Consider the following 12,571-nt stretch of genomic DNA (forward strand, 5'->3'; position numbering starts at 1 on the left):
CACACACACACACACACACACACACACACACACACACACACACACACTTTAATGTCTTTCAAGCCAAAGGAAAAATGGGAGACAGGGCTTTCTATTCACTGAGCAGGATATTGCTACCAGTAGAAGCTACCCAAGAGATCAGAAAAGAGAATGGAGAAACAGCCAGGAGGCTGAGCCTCGCAGCTAAAAGGACAGCTTATCCCATGGGACAGATACACGAGGGACTGAGCACAGAGCCAGAGCAATAGCTGAGGAAGCTGAGTCCTCTTGGTGTGTTTTTCAGATGTGCTGTGTAGAGTCCTGGAGTTTCAGCGAGAGGGTGCTGTGTGTGGAAGGAGGCAGGTGTACAGGAGGCTGCAATTCAAATTCACCGGCCTCTAGAGGTTGGGGGGGTTCAAAGTGAATGCATGAAGCGGACCAGGGGCAGGGCACAAATGCTAAGCTGCCTGTATTGCCTTGGCACAGTGTGGCTGCCTAGCTATTCTGCCTTTGCATTTTAAAAAATCAATAGACTATTATTTAGAGAAGTTTTAAGTTTACAGAAAATTGAGCAGATAGTACAGAGAATTCCCTTATACTCTCCTTCCCCCGTTACAGTTTTCCTTGTTATTAACATTTTGTATTAGTGTGATTAATTTGTTATGAATGATGAATGAATATTGATACATTATTATGAACTAAAGCCCATGGTTCATACAGCGGTTCACTCTTTGTGCTGTACAGCTCTGTGGATTTTGATAAATGCATATCATCTATGCAACATTACAGTATCATACAGAACAGTTTTCACTGCCCTGAAAATTCCCTGTGATCCATCTATTCATCATTCCCTCCCTACAAGTCTGTGACAATCACTGACTGTTTCATTGTGTCCATAATTTTGCCTTTTTCAGAATATAGTTAGAATCATATAATACATAGTCTTGATATTAGCATCTTTCACTGAGCAATATGCATTGCAGGTTCATGACTTTTTATGGCCTGATAGCTTTTTTTTTTTTTTTTGAGATGGAGTCTTGCTCTGTCGCCCAGGCTGGAGTGCGGTGGTGTGATCTCGGCTCACTGCAACCTCCACCTCCTAGGTTCAAGTGATCTCCTGCCTCAGCCTCCTGAGTAGCTGGGATTACAGGCACCCACCACTACACCTAGCAAATTTTTGTATTTTTAGTAGAGATGGGGTTTCACCATGTTGGCCAGGCTGGTCTTGAACTCCTGACCTCAGGTGATCTGCCCGCCTCAGCCTCCTGAACGCTGGGATTACAAGAGTGCAGCCAATAGTTGTTTTTTAAGAATACTTTTTTTTTTTTTAAGAATAGTTTTAAATTTACAGAAAAGTTGCAAAGATAGTGCAAGGAGAGCCCATGTACCCTGCACCCAGCTTCCCCTGTTGGGGAATCTTACCTTAGTGTGGTGCATTTGCCACAATCACTGAACCGATGTTAATACCTGTTATTAACTAAAGGCCATGCTTTACTGGACTTTTCTTAGTTTTTCACTAAAGACTTTTCCTGTTCCAGGGTCCCACCCATGACCCTACTTTAAATCTAGGTGGTGTGTCTCCTTTGTTTCTGGGGACCTTGACAATTGGAGGCATGCTAGTCAGGTATTTTGCAGAGTGTCCTTTCATTGGGATGTATCTGATATTTTCCTCATTCTTTGACTGGTGTTATAGTTTTTTTTAATTTTTCCTAAGATGGAGTGTCTCTCAGTTGCCCAGGCTGGAGTGAATGGTGCGATCTTGGCTCACTACAACCTCCACCTCCTGGGTTCAAACTATTCTCCTGCCTCAGCCTCCCACGTAGCTGAGATTACAGGCGTGTGCCAACACACCTAATTCTTGTATTTTTAGTAGAGACAGGGTTTCCCCATGTTGGCCAGGCTGGTCTCAAACTCCTGACCTCAGGTGATCCATCCACCTCGGCCTCCCAAAGTGCTGGGATTACAGGCATGAGCCATCATGCCTGGCCCTCTGACACCTTTTTTAAAGCCCTATTTTATATTTCCAAAGTGAGGGCTCAATACCCCTTCAAACCCAAAGGATTGCTCCTTGGTCACAGAGATGGAGGCCGTACACATACTGCCCACCCTGGCCTCTGGCATGGGACGGATGATGGCAGGAGGCATGCATCATTGGCGCTACCCCCTCGGTTGTGTGGTTGGAAAGAGACAATGACATGGTTGTCGGGAAGTGGAGTCCCTGATGGTCATCCCATCATTTAGGGAGACTGGCTCTGGGCCATCCACATGTGGCATTATTGGAGGCTGTCTGAATCCTGGCTAGGATGAAGAGCTCCCCTGTGTCTCAGCAGGCTGGCTACCACCTACTATCCCTGACCACCGCTTCTCCCATGCTATGTCCTCATCCCATTCCTGCCAACCCCTTCTTCCCACTCAGGAAGCAGGACCAGGGCTTAATTGCTAAACCTCTTGTCTCTTGTTGCCATGGCAGTAGGTCTGCTGGCTGTCAGATCGAGGGACTGAAGGGGTGTGCACTCCAACCAGCTTAAAAGCCACTGTCCTGTGTATCTACGACTAATTAAACGGTGAAAAGAATTCATCCTCCTGGATCATATGGCTTACCAGGAGACAGGAGAGCCACAGGAATAGGTTAAAGAGAAAGGTAGGGAGCCTTTTCTGGAAACTCTAACACCTCTGGTGACTTCTCACCTTACCTTTTGTTAGAGAGGAGTTGGGACAGTTCACTCTGGGTGTCAGATGTCTGGAGAAACGGCTTCTTGTGATCGAGTGAATTCACTGCTGGAGAATTTACCTGTTGGCCCCAGAAGGAGTTTCACAGTGTTAGCTTGAATCTAATGACATAGGTAGATGTTTTTGATGTAATTCTTTTTCATTTTTGGTGCAAGTTATGTACTTTATCCAGGCCCAGAATGAGTTTGTCCAGACTCCCATCACACTACAATAATCACCTCTAAAATGGGCATCACCATACATATCATCAGTGCCATAATCTATCTCAGAGGGTTATTATGAGGGTGGGGGGAGGGAAGAATTTTCAAAGTCCCTAAGTAGAGTTTATGATCCACAGAAGCAATTAATGACAGCCATTTTTAATACTGAACGAGTATGCCTATAAAATGGAGTTCTCAGAGGCCAACGCTCCATTGGATCAGCACCCCCCAGGATGAATCAGATATGGTCTTGTTCAACAACTAGGGCATTCTTTCTTCCAACAGTTCTTCCTCCATGCTCTATGCAGTACGGTGGAATGGGTGACCATAGCGGCTCTAGGGCTCACAGGGAGAGCGCTGTACACCCCGCTCCCCCACTTACAGCCAAGTGACCTCAGACTTTCCACTTGGCTTCTCTTCAGTGCAGTTTCAATATCCAGATGTTCAGGCATGTTTTCTCCTTGCAAACAGAATAGGAAGAGTCAGGAAAGATAACCTCCCTAGCGCCGCAGCCATTTCTAGAAGGCAGTAGTACATTTAAGTTTCTTGCTCTGACACCATGTAAGAGTAGGAAAATGTGAGCCGTTCATGCACACACGTCCAGAAGAAAATCTCACTGATGGAGGTGAAAGCGTTGGACCAGCTCTGTCACTTCTGTAACCATCTTCCACAGGTAGAGAGCAGAGCACACCAGGGCCCCAAGAAGTGATGAAAAGCAATCATTAGAGCTCCTGTAAGAATCTTCCCTAAGCACTTTCTTCCATGACACACCTACTTTGTGGCATGTATGCTCTGTCATCCAGGCTGGAGTGCAGTGGCATGATCTCAGTTCACTGCGACCTCTGCTTCCTGAGTTCAAGCAATTCTCCTGCTCTGCCTCCTGAGCAGCTGGGACTACAGGCCTGTGCCACTGCGCCCGGCTAATATTTGTATTTTTAGTAGAGATGGGGTTTCGTCATGTTGGCCTGGCTGGTCTCAAATTCCTGACCTCAGGTGATCTGCCTGCCTCGGCCTCCCAAAGTGTTAGGATTACAGGTGTGGGCCACTGTGCCCGGCCTTGATGTAATTCTCAAAGGGAATAAGCCAGCTATAAAAGTTAGCGTACACAATGTGTATGGCCAAAACCAAACCTAGACACAGTAATGACCATAATGATGGGCCTCAACATATTGTCTGGGGATGGTAGAATTATGAGAAATGTTTAATTTATTCTTTATGCTTTTCTGTTCAAGTTTTCCAAGTTGAACATATATTCCTTTTAAAGATAGAAAAAAAATGTTTAAAATGTAATCTTCATTCTTCAAAAACGTTTTCTGGTTTTGCTTCTCCTTGCCCCAAAGACCCCCTACTAAAGTCAGGAGACACCCACTGAGCTCTTCGTGTGGGGAAACAGCTCAGCTATGGTGCCCTGCCATGCATGTCCCCACACAGGCCTGAAGAGCAAGGCATAAATCACAGCTCGTCTGAGTCTTGGCAGAACACCCTGTAAGCCTCCTGGAATGTGAGTGCATGCAGGAAGTTTGCATGGTTGCTACTAGGTTATTTTCCACTTGCTTCCTTGTCTTCTCAGAAGGCTATCCTAGAGGTTTCTTGTCACCTCTCTTGTTCTGATGAGGTCTGGAGCTTTCTGCCTCTGCCCGCTCAGGGTACAGCTGAAGCTGTAGAACTGCTCAGTGCAGCATGGAGTTGGCCCTTCTGCACCAGAGTATCCCACCATCCCCCTTGCTGTCATCTGGTCCCTTGTGTTTCAGTGACATCCTGTGGGGCAGGGGACACATGGAGCTGACATCCTTGCCTACTGTGGCTTCCGCTGTCTCTGTGAGTCTTACACTGTCTGAATGTGTCAGCTTTGCCTGGACGCTTCCTGAGTTGCACTGGATGACCCTTGTCGACCGGTCAGTGGTAAACTCCCTCAGGCACCAGCTGGGGAAGGCCTCAGTCACTGAAGAACTTGCTGGGAAGGGCTCTTAACCTGGGGTCCACAAACAGAATCCAGGGACTCTGCCAATGTGGATGGGAACCAATCACATCTTTATTTTCCCTAGCTGCTACCTGAAATTAATTATTTCCTTCAGTGATAAATGTAGACCACAAACCACAGAAGTACTAGCAATACCAGTGACTTTGTGACCAACAGAAATCATGCATATTTTCATATCACCTGACAGTTGTGCAGAGATCTTGAAGTATTGTGTCATTTCATCATTATTTTGAAGTTATGATAAATATTGGGCCCATACCTAGATCTTATTAATTCATGCATTTTAAAAGTAGTACACGCATTACTATACCATAGCTCAAAATGTTTTGATAACAGTATTTTATTCTAATCAGTTTTCTTCATTATCTCATGCATTTAATTTTATTCAGATATTCTTCTCTATTGTCCTGTCATATGGCCACTTGGTATCACACTGGTTATTGTTTGGCTGTGTCCTTGGAAAATCATCTTCTGATTCTCGGCTTTCTTGTCCTTAAAATGCAGGGATCAGCCTGTTAGATAATCACTAAGGGTTCTGCCAGTCGGACACGTGGTCTGATTGTGTGTGTTTCAGCACTTCCGCCGTGCCACAGCTGAGGTGTTACATGAGGACAACTGAAATGGGGATTCTGTGCTAACACTTACAGACAGGTGATTTTAGCTTTTGTCATACAGAAAACTTCTAAGAATTTGTCTAGGAAATATGCAAAAAATTATCTGCAAGTATGTTTTGGGCAAAAAACTAGAAACAACCTAAATATTCAACGATAGGAGATTACAACATATTTATGTGATGGAACTGTAACAGCCATTAAACTAATGCTGTAGGACAATAACATGAAAAAATAGCCATGCTATACAACTAATTTTTTAAAAGCCATTTGCAATGCTTGAACAGCTATATGATTTATTATTAGTATTATTTTGGAGACAGGCCTTGCTCAGTCACCCAGGCTGGAGTGCAGTGGGTCTACCATTGCTCACTGCAGCCTTGACCTCCCAGGCTCAAGCGCCCCTCGCATCTCAGCCTCCCAGGTAGCTGAGACTATAGGCAAATACTACCAAGCTTGGCTAATTATTTTTATTTTGGCAGAGACAGGGCTCGCCAAGTTACCCAGGCTGGTCTCGAACTCCTGGGCTCAAGTGATCCTTCTGCTGCAGCTTTCCAAAGTGCTGGGATTACAGGCATGAGCCACTGTGCCCAGCCTGATTCTATTTGTATAAAAACATATGGATATGTATGCGTAGAAGTCAAATAATATAATCAAACATGTTAATATCAGTTACATTTAAGTAGAGTAATTACGGTAATTTTTACTTTCTCTGTTGTGTTTTTCTGCATAGTAAAATTTCTATAATTAATGTTCACATATATATAACTCTGTGATAAGAAAAACAATAAATACTGTCAATAGGAGAATACCACACAAAGCATTGGTGGAGAACCCACAGGTTTTTGGGAACTGCATCTTCCATCCCTAATTTTTCCATTAATCAGGCAGAATTTTAGGCATGGGAGCAAGGAAACAATGAACCCCTGACCTTTTGTCGTCCTTGTTACTACAGTGAGCACCTGCTTCATGAGCAGGGGCTGAGAGCATGAGGGCCTGTGGGTCAAAGCCCCCACTCTGTCTCTTGACAGCCTCAATGGGGCTGCATGACTGGCCCCTCCCCAGCTTCCCTGATGATCCCCAGACCATACCTGCAGGTTGGTGGCCTCCTCTGCCCACCAGACTTCAAACTCTTTCTGTAGCTTCACCTTGGCTTTGTCCATGAGCAGCTGCAAGTGCTCGATCTCCACCTTCAGGGCTTTCAGGCGAGTGAACATTGTTTTATACCTGCGGTGGAATCGAAGAGTCAGTGCACCGCTGTCTTGAAAGCATGGCATGGAGGGAGGGCCATAAAAGAATGGGGCCTGTGCCTTAGAATCCTGGTAGAGCTGCCCTGGGGCCCAGGGACTGGGACCTTATAGGAGCTTCTGAGGCCAGGCTATGGCACCAGGATTTGAGTCCATCACGCGAAGATGAAGCAGAGGGAGACATTTTTGTCCAGTAGGCTCATGTGACTGTGTGTGTGAGATGAATCACTTCTCCCCCAAGAATGAGAACTGCCATTCACTTACTAAGAGATAAGCATTGCTGTAGGCACTCAACATACAGAAACTCTTTAATCCTCTTCACAACCCTAGGAAGGGGACACTATTGTTATCACCTCCATTTTACAGATTTGGAACCTAAGGCAGGTATGAAGTTGTATAACTTGCTCTATGGGAGAGAGATAACTGAGAAGCCAGGATTTGAACCCAGGTGGTCTGGTTCTAGAACCGCAGTCTTAACTGCCTCACTGTTTCGCTGGCTCACCTTCACGCTGAGGACTAAAAGTAACACTGTGCTTATGAATGCACACATATACTGGTTTTGGGAATGCTATAATGAATTAGAAATTGTCCAACAGGAAACAGTCCAATAGCCAGGCCGAAGAGATAAGTTGGCCTCTAAGGTGACACTAAGATTGGAAATGTGGGCCAAGGGGGCACTATGAAGATGGAGTAAAGTAAAGAATGGGTGGGAGGCTGGGCGCGGTAGCTACGCCTGTAATCCCAGCACTTAGGGAGGCTGAGGCGGGTAGATCACCTGAGGTCAGGAGTTTGAGACCAGCCTGAGCCTGCATTGTGAAACCCCGTCTCTGCTAAAAATACAAAATTAGTCGGGTGTGGTGGCACATGCCTGTAATCCCAGCTACTCTGGAGGCTGAGGCAGGAGGATCGCTTGAACCTGGGATGTGGAGGTAGCAGTGAGCCGAGATCGCACCATTACACTTCAGCCTGGGAAACAAAATGCGACTCCACCTCAAAAAAAAAAAAAAAAAAAATGAATGGGTTGGAAAGAAACTGAGGAAAATGAACAGAGTGAGGGAGAAAATGGATGACTGGGGAGACCCCGAGGGAGTGGAGAACGACAGAGGTGTGTGTGCTCGGGTGGTCAGGGCCTTCTGTAGGAAGACACGTGCACACCTGCCAGGAGTGACCTGAAGACCAGCGCCTGGGGCTTTGATCTCCTGGCTGTGTGAGTTGGGGGAGGGGAGGGGTGCACCGGGTCAGCTGGAGATTTGGGTGGGGCAGGCAATATGCTGCAGTGACTCCACCAGCTTCTTGTGGAGGGAAGGTGACTTTAGTCTCTCCAGAACCTACCCTACCATGGCATGGGGGAGATAGCACACATGTGCTGAATGCACAAATGGATGAATCGATGCACCTTGACCAGCATGTGTGGTGAGATCTGGTGACCACGCTGCGACCCCAAATGCCTGCAGCTGCGTTGAGAATGTGATATTCTCAGGACTCGGGAAGGAAGTGGGCTTCAGCCACAGGCCTGCGGAAGATCACTGTGGTCATACTTCTTGGCTCCTCTAGGTGGAAGCAGTGGACAAGCCCAGCTGCTTCCCGGGCCTGGCTTGGCTAGTTCTGCATTCTAACCTCACACTGCCTGGGTTCCTGCCTTTCACACCTGCCTGCTCAAAGGCAGTTCCTCCTCTTCCTGCTATTTTAGGAGCCAGCTGCTGGACCCACGTCCCTGAGTAGCTCCAGCCCTGGGCTAGGAGTTGGCCACTCTGCTCTGTCCTGCCCTGGGCAGCTCCAGGACAACACTGAGACCTTGGGAGGCTGGGGTGGTGCTGTGTGTGGCTGAAAAGGAAGGGCACCTTCTCTTTTCTTCCTCCAGTTGTGATCGCAGCTTCTCCTCCTGCTGGTCTGGCGTGGGAGGCACGGCCATGTTTTCCGAGATTCCTGTAGAAGGAAGGTACCGATGGGATGGTGAAAAAGAAAGGTAAAAGGAAAAGTGTGTATTTAGGGCAGATGACAGAGTTCAAGGGCACTCCAAGAAGAAAGGGGCCCCTATGAGTTCCTTCTGGGACCTCTTGGTGGCGACCTCTGCTCAGCTGGAAGCCCTAAGGGGAGCAGCTTCCTGGGTTGATCTCTCTCTGCTGTCCCTCTCACTGCCAACATCTGTCACTAGAAGGGAATTCTGCCTCCATCTCCACTAATCCTTTTACTATTGAGCTCACTCATTTCCTCTTGAGTCTCCAGGGAAGATGCAAAATAGCATTTCCTTATCCTCTGATAAAGAGCCCTTCACAAACAAGGAAACCTCTTTAAACCATCTGACATCTTTCTCTGCCCAAGTGGAGGTGCTGAAGTTCCAGCCTCAGAATCGTGTCCCCTGTTTCTCAATCCCCTTGCCGCAGTGGTCCTCAAGCCTGACGAGTGCAGGCCACGTCAATTCACAACCAGGGCTGAGCCCAAGCCTTCGCGACAGGACCACGATGAGGCCCGGTGCAAGGTTGAGCACGTCAGCAGGGATCAGCTGCTGCGTGCATCTGCATCCCCACTTATGGCGACCTCTGTCTTCCTGTACGTGACTGCCGCTGGTTGCCTGGTTGCCTGCTCTGGCTAGCATGCTCATCTGAAGCCGGTTCTCTCCTAGCCCAGAGTGTGGGGACTTTTTATTCTCCTAGGAGTCTCTTTGTGGTTGCCCTGCTTTTCTGAGCTCGACAGACAACATCTTAGAAGTCATACAGCCCTGCTTTTTACTCCATGTAGGGGAGACTCTGCTACTGTCCATGTGCTGTTCCAGACGTGCTCAGACTTAATCCTTATAGTATTTATTTGAGATAAGTGTTATTACTCCCATTTTACAGATAAGGACATTGAAGTTCAAAGAGGGTGAACTGCCCAAGTTACGTGCGTAACTTCAGGAACCTTGGATTCCTTCTATAACATTTCTGACATCCCTTCTATAACATTTCAATAAATAATATCAATTATTATAAAATAATATCATCAAACATGTTAATATCAATTACATTTAAGTAGAGGAATTATGGTGATTTTTACTTTCTTCTTCCTGTTTTTCTGCATAGTAAAATGTCTATAATTAATATTCACATATATACGACTCTGTGATAAGAGAAACAATAAATGCGGTCAGTCGTTTACAGCCCTCCCTCCATGCCAGGTTTTCAAGACAGCGGTGTACCGGCTCTCCTCTGATTCCACCACGGGTATGAAACAGTGTTGACTCTCCTGAAAGCCCTGAAGGTGGAGATCGAGTACTTGCAACTGCTCATGGACAAAGCCAATGTGAAGCCAGAAAAAGAGAGTTTGAAGTTATAAACAGTGTCAATCTATGGAAATCCCGTCTATAATGTTTCTGACAGAGTGTCAACTGCTTTCTGCTCTAATACTTCTAGGGATGAGGAGCTCACTACTTTGCAGGATAGCACATTTCATGGTGGACAGCTCTGTTTCCTCCTGCTTTGAGCCAAGACATTTCCCACTAACTTCTTTTCACCTCTACTTTGGCTCTTTGGAGCAGCATAGCATATCTTTCTTAATCTGACAGTTCCTAAAATATCTGAACAACAACATCAAAATGCCACGTGTTTGAAACTCTTTTTTTTTTTTTTTTTTTCTTAGACTGACTCTGCTCTATCCCTCACCTGAAGTCTCAATGACCTGGTTGCTTTCCCATTTATCTTAGGTCTGGAAATAATACTTCCATGGGCCTGAAAGGCACAGAATAGAGAAGGACTTCTCTTACCTTTAAAAAATTTAAGCTCTACATTTTTGTAGCAGGTGAATTACTAACAATGACCATTTATTGGGGGCTTTCTATGTGCTAAGATCTGCCAAATTCTACTAGACACTGGGCTTGGTCCTCGATGTACCCTAATACTAATTTTCAAAAGAACCCTTTAAGGATGGCGCTGCCATCACCTTTCAGCTAGATTCTTAGTCTCAGAGAGGGCTATGGATAACCTAAGGTTACATAGCTAGTAAATAGCAGAGCTGAGATTTGAACCTATTTGTTTTTTTCTGATTCCAAGGAGCTAAATGTTTCTATCAGGTAGCCTCCCCAGCACTGCTTGTGATTTTTATTTTCTTTCTTTTGAGATGGAGTCTCCATCACCAGGCTGGAGTGCAGTGGCACGATCTTGGCTCACTGCAACCTCCACCTTCCAGGTTCAAATGATTGTCCTGCCTCAGCCTTCTGACTAGCTGAGACTATAGGCACCTACCACCACACCCAGCTAATTTTTGTAATTTTAGTAGAGATGGGGTTTCACCATATTGGCCAGGCTGGTCTCAAACTCCTGACCTTGTGATCTGCCCCCCTCAGCCTCCCAAAGTGCTGGGATTACAGGCATGAACCACCGACTGCTTGTGATTTTTTTGTGATGAAGTCTCACTCTGTCACCCAGGGTAGAGTACAGTGGTGTAATCTCAGCCCACTGCGGTCTCCACCTCACAGGTTCAAGTGATTCTTCTCCCTCAGCCTCCCAAGAAGTTGGGACTACAGGCATCCACCAACACACCTGGCAAATTTTTGTATTTTTAGTAGAGATGGGGTTTCACCATATTGGCTAGGCTGGTCTTGAACTCACAACCTCATGATCCACCCACATTGACCTCCCAAAGTGCTGGGATTACAGGCGTGAGCCACCACCACCAGCCTGCTTGTGATTTTTAGCAGCTCTGTCGTGGTTGGCCCCTATTAAGCTTGTGGTCAGTTATAAAATTTGCATTTTTTAAAATAAGTGATTGTCAAAATGCATCCTGTTTCAGTGTGATTGTCCTTTTGATCCCAAAAGCAACGCTTCACATTTATTGGCAGCCTAGCCTGCTGAGAGGTCCTTATTCTGTCATGCCATTATTCTTTCCCTTTGACTCCCTTACCCATTTGTTACCTGTGTCTTTTATGTCATTAGCTTATTGATAACTATGCTAACTGGATCACCATTCTGTCCATCATCTTCCAGGTGCCAGTGACCCCCTTTTCCTTGTGTCAATTGCCAACTTTAAATTGACAGAGAGAACAAGTGTCTTATTTCATCATCTAAACACAGGAGCTGCAGATCCCATCCACATCCCACCTGAAGACCTCACTGTTATCTGTGTTGGTGCAATTTATTGGCTCAGATGAGGCAGCCCGCCTGTCCACATCACCCATAGCCCCCCAGGTTTCAGGCACAGGAAGCCCTCAAGGGCAGGGACTGGGGTCCTTCTGCTCTGAGCATCTTCCCCAAGTGCTGTGTTCAGACTCCACATACAGGGTGCACTCAGTGCGCCGCATGTTTGATGGCCTTGTCTTCTTTGCAAGTTGTCAGACATGATAAACTGAAGGAAGGATCTTAACATGAAACTGACAATGGCAGGACTTTCAATGAACGAACTATTTCCTTTTTAAAAAGTTTCAGAAAAGGGCCCAGGTATCTTCCAGCCTGCTAAAAAAGTAACACTGTGAATCTCTTTCTTCCTTTTAACACTTTTGTCCGTCTCAAGGACACCCTGAGAAATTCAGTGAAGCCCCCGTCTGTGGTGACTGGCTGGGCGTCCTGCTGCAAGCCCAGCGTGTGAGAGGCTGCTGGAGGTGGCTGGTGGAAGGGGCGCTGGACTCACAAAGGGCCATCTCATCTGGCCAGCAGAGGTGGTCTCCAGGGCTTCGTGAACAGACAGCAGAAGGTAGCAGGGATGGCCGGGGTGGACTGGTCTTCCATATAAAGGCTATGGTCACCTCATGTGAATGCAGAGCCCCTCTGTACAAGGCAGGCTCTTGCCTTGCCCCATGGCCGGTTGTCTTTTCCTTGAGCATCTTGCAGATTCCCCAGTAGGTCATAGAGTCGC

At 46.5% G+C, this 12,571-nt stretch overlaps 1 protein-coding gene across 5 annotated transcripts in view; it reads right to left on the bottom strand.

Annotated features, from left to right (window-relative positions):
- The window catches only part of KIF6 (kinesin family member 6), a 390,985-nt gene that overhangs the window by 15,170 nt on the left and 363,244 nt on the right, over positions 1-12,571 (bottom strand). For all 5 annotated transcript variants that reach the window (XM_032253630.1, XM_032253629.1, XM_032253627.1 and 2 more), the window contains exons 17-19: positions 8,590-8,674; positions 6,593-6,728; positions 2,673-2,770 (exon numbers count right to left, since the gene is read on the bottom strand). In XM_032253630.1, the coding sequence (XP_032109521.1) occupies positions 2,673-2,770; positions 6,593-6,728; positions 8,590-8,674 (319 nt within the window). The remainder of the gene's footprint in view (positions 1-2,672; positions 2,771-6,592; positions 6,729-8,589; positions 8,675-12,571) is intronic.

The sequence above is a fragment of the Sapajus apella genome, unplaced genomic scaffold (genome assembly GCF_009761245.1).
Source record: "Sapajus apella isolate SASKATOON/1434 unplaced genomic scaffold, GSC_monkey_1.0 scaffold83, whole genome shotgun sequence".
In the NCBI taxonomy this organism is placed as follows: domain Eukaryota; kingdom Metazoa; phylum Chordata; class Mammalia; order Primates; family Cebidae; genus Sapajus; species Sapajus apella.